This window comes from Melospiza melodia, chromosome Z, assembly GCF_035770615.1.
Source record: "Melospiza melodia melodia isolate bMelMel2 chromosome Z, bMelMel2.pri, whole genome shotgun sequence".
NCBI classification, from domain to species: domain Eukaryota; kingdom Metazoa; phylum Chordata; class Aves; order Passeriformes; family Passerellidae; genus Melospiza; species Melospiza melodia.
In genome coordinates, this window is record NC_086226.1 from 8,829,315 (window position 1) to 8,836,810 (window position 7,496).

General features: G+C 53.1%; 1 protein-coding gene across 1 annotated transcript; it reads right to left on the reverse strand.

Annotated features, from left to right (window-relative positions):
- Window positions 1-3,050: 3,050 nt before the first annotated feature.
- On the reverse strand, window positions 3,051-6,107 carry LOC134431709 (C-C motif chemokine 16-like). The gene is made up of 4 exons (XM_063179841.1): window positions 5,963-6,107; window positions 5,335-5,461; window positions 5,041-5,224; window positions 3,051-4,729 (listed from the first exon to the last, which is right to left on the reverse strand). Exons 1-3 carry the CDS (start codon window positions 6,030-6,032, stop codon window positions 5,056-5,058), a joined length of 366 nt encoding a protein of 121 aa, XP_063035911.1. The 5' UTR covers window positions 6,033-6,107; the 3' UTR covers window positions 3,051-4,729; window positions 5,041-5,055.
- Window positions 6,108-7,496: the final 1,389 nt, after the last annotated feature.

The window sequence follows — 7,496 nt, forward strand, 5'->3', positions numbered from 1 at the left end:
GCTGCTTCAATTGCGCTTGCAACACCCAGCTCGTGGCAGCCTCACACAGCTCCCAGCACATTCCCAGTCCTGGTGCAGTGCAGAGACTGAGGCCACAGCAGCCATGGGGCTCAGGGCCCCACTGGATCTCCTCTAGCTGAGTGAACACAGCCAATCTGATTAAATGGAGATAAGGAGGCAAAACTAGCAAGTCACAGCTTTGCTCAGAAGAAGCAAAGATGATCCTGAGGATCTGGTCCAGAAGAACTCAAAAGGTTCCAATTCCTGCTCTGCCTCTAATACTCACTGTCTTCAGTGTCACTGGTGTTGTGGTCACCATGAATGATGAGCAGCAGATCGAAAAAAACCTTCAGCTGTGTCTTGCTCTACATTCCTAGGCAAGCAAACATCTCCCAAAATCCCTGCAGCACACGTGTCCCTCAGCATCACCTTTGGGCTGCAGATTCCCGGCCAGGTGCTTCCTGCAAATAGCACAGAGATGGCAGTGGATGGGTGGGATGTCCCCATCCCTGACTCCCTGCCATCATTCTGCCTGTCCTCTCTGCAACCCCTCCCTGAAAAGGGATTTCAGAGGGGATGTCTGGGGACAGCTCAAAGACCCGTACAAAAAGCAGCCAGTCAGCAATTTCCTTGGCACACCCTGCGTGGCTTGGCAGAGAAGGATGCCCAGTGAGGCTGCACATCCCGTGCACTTGTGGATAGATCTACAAGAAAATGGGACAGAGCAAACCCTTGGGGGTTCTTTGACAACAGGCAGGGGAGACTGTGAAGTTCTTGGTTTCTTGCAGCTCTGGGGCAGGGCTTACGTTGGCCCCAGCACAGGACATCCTCAGAGCAGAGCAGATGCTTTCCACAGCCAATGAGCAGGTCTGCAATGGGGAGACAAGGATGAGACACAAGCAGAGGGACCTTGGGTACTGGGGAAATGGAAGGAGGAATAACAGCATGGAATACGCCAAAGCCAAGGGTCTTCAGACAGCAAAAGAGAAGGTGGGGAAAGGAGGACACTTGGGAGTTACACATAGCCAACAAATGGGGTGAAAGGAAGCCCTGGGCTGTGCCCTCTAGGAGAGCATGAATGCCAGGGGATGGCCAGGACTGGGAAATACCTTGGGACAGGAAAGGTGAGAGTCCCTCTTGGCCACCAGCCACTTTCCCTCATCCTCTCTGCTCTCGAGACCATAACAGGCCTCAGGAGAGCAGTGTTGGTGGAGAGAACACCAAAAAACACCTTGAAGCTTTGCTTGGAATCCAAAGCCCCTCTCACACCCGTGCAGCCCCAGAAGGAGCCCTTGGCCACACTTGGCTGCTGCAGCTCTGACCACTGCTGCTGCTGGGCCAGGACCTGGGCTGGAGGGATGGAGCTGATGTGCCTGTGTGCAGGTGAGCCTTGCTGGAGCTCCACGTGGCATCACAGCCCAGAGCACTCTGCTGCTGGCACAGCCCTGGAGCATGCTCTGCACAGCTAATGACTTGAGCTAATCATCTGGCCTGGGCTCAAGACTTCCTTGGCTGCTCTTGTTTTCTGTCTCGCCCGGCTGCTCTTTGCTGTCACTGGAGCCTTTCTGCTCCAGAGGGGCCGAGCTATCCCAACTCTGCTCAGCTTTGCTTCCTTCCCTGCAGACTGATTCTATGTCTAGGTGAGCTTTTATACATCCCTTGCTCACCTCCTACCCCAGCACATACTTCATCAGCACTGCCCTATCTTTGCACAAAGCATCAGGCTTGTCCTGCCCAGGGGTACAGCTCTGTGAGTTCCTTTCTGCTTCTTCACTGCTGCACCACCTTAGACCTTCTTCTTCACGTCTCTTGTCCCCGCTGGGGTCCATGGATTCAGCTCCTTTGTGAAGAAGGAATTTTGGTGTCCGCTGAGTGCTACAGGTTGCAGCTCGTTACTTCTCACAGGGAATCTCCTTGGAGGTGTTTTCCTGGTGCCATCTCACTGTAGCAGCACTGTGACTACCTGTTTCACACCTGCCTGGAGAGGCTCTCAGTAACCCTGCCACCTTGTCTGCCTGGAGAGCAGCATTCAGCAATAAATCTGGAAGGAGAGTGCAAACACCTGTGTGTGTGCAGGCACAGGCACAGGTGGGCTTGCATTTGTGCATCTGTGCCCATGCTCACGTGTGCCTTCCTGAGCAAGGGACAAGCTCCTGTGTCCTTCCAGACCCTGTTTTTTTGGTAAGTTTTAGGGCACATCAGAGCAGCAACATTGGTATATCTTTTTAACCTGTTTTAGCCTAATGCCCTCCTGGCATTTAAAGGGAAAAATCCCTCTTGTGTGGTGTTTTCTTCCACAGCCACAGAGACACCAGGGCACATTTCACATGCTGGCTCACTCCTACCATATTCTCATGCTTAGCTGTTTGTGGTTTCAGATGTAACTGTCTAGACCTCATTTCTTGCAACCATTTTTGCATGAATTTTTGCAACCATTTCACAATCCTCTGACACCACAACCAGCACAAGGAGCTCATCAGAGGCAAGGCCACTGGATGCAGTGTGTCCTCATCAAACACAGGGCTGCCTCCACCCCTCTCATGGCACCCCATTTGACTCCTTGTGTGCAGGTATCAGTTCCCAGGCTCCCAGCAAAGCCCAGTCCAGAGCATAGCCTCATTAATAACCTGTTTTATTGCTGTTATCCCAAAGCAGCAAGGAGCACAAAGCCCCTGCTTTGAACAAGCAGTGCACACCCAGGATGGGTCAGAGTTAGAGGGACCGGCTCGGCTCTGAGAAAAGATGCTGTGTCCAAACCAGTGTTGTGCCCATGTTCTCTGGCACCTCAGAGGCACCTCAGAACCCCTCACTGGGGACAGATGAGCAACCAGAATGTCTCCACCTTGCTGGGAAACACAGCTACCAGAGAGGGGACTTGCACTGCTCCCCTGTGCCAGCAGCTCCCAGCCCGAGCACCCCAGGGATGCATCACACGGGAGCACTGCAAAAGCCTGGACCTGGGGGATGATGGTTAATGGGGCAGGAGAACACCCCGCTATGCAGCCCTTCCCACCCCACCAAGGCCCATCACAACAGCCAGAACAAATGAATTTGGTTATAAAGAATACATTTTATTGCCACACATCCTGTCCAAAAGCCGGTCTGGCAGACGGCCGGGTGTTCAATGTGGAGGAGGAGACAGCTCAGCGCCTGTCCCATGCTCGGGGCCAGTCTCTTGGACTTCACAGTTACTTTGCACAGCCTTAAAATGATAAACCTAAATGCCCTATTAATAAAGCAATCAAGCCAGATACATACTTGGTAGAAACACTCAGCTATAAGCTTTACTCCAACAAACACACTGCCCGTGCTGATACTGTTAAGCTCTGCAAATCCTATTATTGCATTTATATGATTTAATAGACCTTTACTGACCAAAGTCCACGTTCAAAATCTCTACAAGCCAAAAGCAGTGTGGCTCTAGCACAGCAGTTTAATTTGTTCCTTCTCAGCCAGGGAGAGAGGAGAGAGGGTTGCAAGCACAGGGAGATGCCATTTTCCTGCCAGCCCCTCTCCCAAGGGTCTGTCCTACCTCCACTTGCTGTCTCACCTAAAGGTGTCCTCTACTCAGTGACTTTTCTCACTAAATGTTTGGGATAGAGCTGCTCTCAAATGGCTGCAGGATGTCTACAGTAAAATTTACAAAATCTGCTATTCCCCCACCTTCACAGCCTCACATGTGCTTTTCCCCATGTGGGCTTTTCAGATTTGGTAAATATGTATGAGAGGGTTCTGGGGCTTTTCTTTTCCCCCCCAGAAAACTAAGCATTTGTCTTATTAGTGTCTGAAACCCTGACACACGAAAAGCCAGGGGAAAGAAGAGGGTGAAATTCCACTAAACCGAACAATTTGTTCTGATTTCATTGCAATTTTGTAGCCAGGGGAGCTAAAAGGGTATAATTCCACTAAATTGAACAATTAGTTCTGATTTCACGGAAATGTTGTACCTAAAAAAGAAAATGAAAAAACCAAAGGGACAAATTGTGGCTATCTTTATACAAACTACAGTGCAACAGTGTGCCATAAAACCTGAAAGATTAGAGCAGTCCAGACACGCTGTTACCCCAAAACTCTCCATCTCAGCTGCTATTAATTGCTCTGCAAAGAAGCACCCAGCCAGCAGCTCAAGTAGGACCTGCCTGCTTCCCCATCCCTTGCAAGCCAAGATGGAGCAAAGAGATGAGAGGAAAATAAAATGCAGCCACGGTTTATTTGGTAGAAAAATAAGAGAAATCTTCCAGAAAATCCGGCCTGCAGCATAAAGGCTACTTTGTGAAGCGTAAGGAGAGAGAAGTAAAGCCTTTCAGGAAGACTGAATGAAAGCACAGTTTTCAAATATAAATACAAATGTATAATATCCCCCAAAAAAAGTCATAGGAAAAGCATCCGTCCTGCTAGGCTAAATAACTCCCATTGAGTGGGAAGCATGTCCACTTCCCTCTGGAGGCCATGGCTCAGCTCCCATGCCCAGGTCCCCACTTACTTGGCCGTGGGACGAGTGAAGACCTGGGTGCCTGCTTTGCTGAGAGCGCCCAGGCACTGCAGGTGCTGGGGGATCTCTGTGTCAGGCATAGCAGCAACAAAGAGGTGGTGGGGCAGAGGGAATCCTCCTCAGCCTGCCCCATCCCCGCCCTGGGGCTGGCGGGTGGGTGGGTGTGTGGTTTGTGTGCATCCATTGCCATTGCCATTGCCATTGCCGTGGGTCAGTCACCAGGGGAAGGCGTCCATCCTGACAGAGGCAAGCAGGAGGGGGTGAGATGGAGAGGGGCTCAGCCAGATCATCCACCCCAGCTGGGCCATTCCCTACTGTGACCTACCCTGCCCATCCCAAGCATTGCCTTATCCCAGCGGATCCAGAAACAAATTTAAATTCAAGGCAAGCACAAACCAGGAAAGAGTTGTTCCCTAAATGCCTCTGTGCTCCAGCCGTGGCTCTGACAGTTCTCCCGGGCTTTGCACCAGGAGCTGAACCCCACCCTCCCACAGAGAAGGATCTAGAATGGGTGCAGCACCCTCACTCTACTCACCCCCGTCACCTACCTCTTCAGGCCTGACTTAGACCCGCTGCCGCCTCTGCTTCTTGGGTCTGCCCCTGGGACGCTGGGTCTGCCCCTTCTTCCTGTTCTTGTCATTCTTGGCCCTCTTGTCCAGCTGCTGAATCAACTTCAGGACAGTGTCGTCAGTGGGAGAGGCACAGATTTTCCTGTTCCTCTTGGTGATGAGCCTGGGGGAGCAGCAGAAAGATTTTCTGGGGGAGGAGCAGAGGGAGGACAGGGAAGGGTTTGTCTGAAGCCAGACTGCTCCAAGCGGTCCTGGCCACCACAGGGTACTCACACAACAGAACGGAGGTAACAGCCCGACTCGGGTCCCTGTTGGCGGTAGGATGTCACCACACCACCGAGGATCTCCTTCTTCAAAGGTCTGTTCTTCAGGCAGCAGTCCAAGGCTGAGCTTCCAATGCCTGTGAGCAAGGAGGGCATGTGGGATTTGGGATCGCCAGTGAGTCAGGACACCTTCAGCACAGAATGTGAACTGACAGCACGGGGCTTCTTTGGTGTCACGGATCAGGGAGATCCTAGGCACCACGTGGGGTTGGAAGCTGTGAACCCCAGTGCCCTGTGGGTTTGGAAGCTCTGAACCCCAGTGCCCAGGTCAGACCTGGTCCCAGGAATACGAGACACCACATCTGAGAGTGGTGGCAGGGAAACTGAGGCAGAGATGAGCACCTTGCAAAGGTACTGAACATCATTCTGCTCTTTTCACCAGGCACATGCACACAGACACACTCCAAGCCAAGCAAGCCCTGCCAGCCAATGCCACAGGCACACACACACACAGAGCCCTACACACACCTGCACACCCCAGGGCCCTACAAACACCACCCCACACCCTGCGCACACCCCAGTGAGGACCCCCACACCCCATCCCAGCAGAGCAGGCAGGAGGGCTCCCTGCCCCTCACCTTGAGCCTGGGCAATGAGCAGGGAGGCAGCCAGCAGCAGCAGCAGCAGCAGGAAGGGGCGGAGAGCCATGGTGCTGCCAGGGGCGCTGAGCAGGGCAAGGCTCGGGAGCAGGGCAAGGCTCGGGAGCAGGGCAAGGCTTGGGAGCAGGACACGCACTGCTGCCTCGTGCTGAGGCTGCTCCTATTTATCTGTGCATTCCTTGCTTTCGTTTTTGGACAGCTTGGCAGGCAGCCCACCAGCCGGCCAAGGGCTGGGTGATGCACGAGTAGAGGGTGGGGGATTCCTGGAAGCTGCAAGCCCCCCTTTACAGGCACGTCCTGTCTTGTTCCCAGCTGCCCATCACAGGGGGGTGCCAGGTAGGGGCCGTGCTGGAGACACAACTCCCTTCACAGCTCGATGGGTTTGTGGGCTCCAGTTTCCTACACAGTCTCACAACCTGCCACTACCTGCTCTGAGAGGGTCGGGTGTTTATTCCCATGAAATGGATCCTGGAAGGTGGCCAAGCCTTCAAAGAAACCAAGGAGTCAACCTGGTTTGCTCCCCCATTTGGTGATTTGCTTCCAAGCCAACCACCAACACAAATAGTAGGTGAGAAGTGGCTCAGGGTGAGCCCAAACCCCTTCCCCCTGAGCCCCCATCCGTGTCTGGCTGCCTTGGGGATGAATCCAGCTGAACAAAGCTGAATAGAGCTGTAGGGCTGGGATGTGTGAGGGCCAGTCTGACTGAAATGGGGCCGGGGAAAACATCACAGCTCATCGTATTTTGGTGCTGATATCAAATTGAGGGAAGCTGGGGTGAGTGGGGACCTTGAGTAGCTGAAGGAATGTGCTGACAAGGATGTGAAAACCCACAGCAGCGTGACATGGCCCTGTGCAGCTGGACATAGCTGGACAGATGGGGACCACATACAAATGAACCCAGAGAGCTGAACAGGACCCCACAGGAAATTCCTGTGGTGATAAAACCCATTCAAGGAGATGGCCTTTGTTACTGGAGCAAGCCCTGAGCAGCTAGTGTGACACCAGTCCTGCTGTGGGGAAAGGACAGTCAGACATTTTTCAGGTAATCACCAGAGCACGGTCTGGAAGAGACCAAGGTGGTTTCATAACTGCTTTGGGCCACCTGTTTCAGTGGTTGATACATCCTCAAGTTGAAAACATTTCCCTCGCTGTTTAATTGGAGTTTCCTGTGATGGGTCTGTGGTGTCGCTGCCTCTCACCCTGCTCCAGAGCCCCAGCACCTCTCCAGCCCCCCTGGACAACCCCCAGCAGCAGGAATTCCCCCTTGCCATCCTTCACCACTCACTGCTAATAGCCTCTCTTTGCTGACCTCCAGCTCCTTGGACAGCTCCTGTCCCAGTGCTCATGCCAGCTGTGTCCTAGGAGCCCTAATGGAATGGGCAGCCCTCATGGGGTCTAACCAAGGATAGTGGGGATCAAACCCCTTTGAGAGGCCTGCTGCCTGAGAGCTGGGCTGTAACACCAGGACCTTCCACCAGTTTCTGTCAATGACCCTGACAAACAGACATCAAGG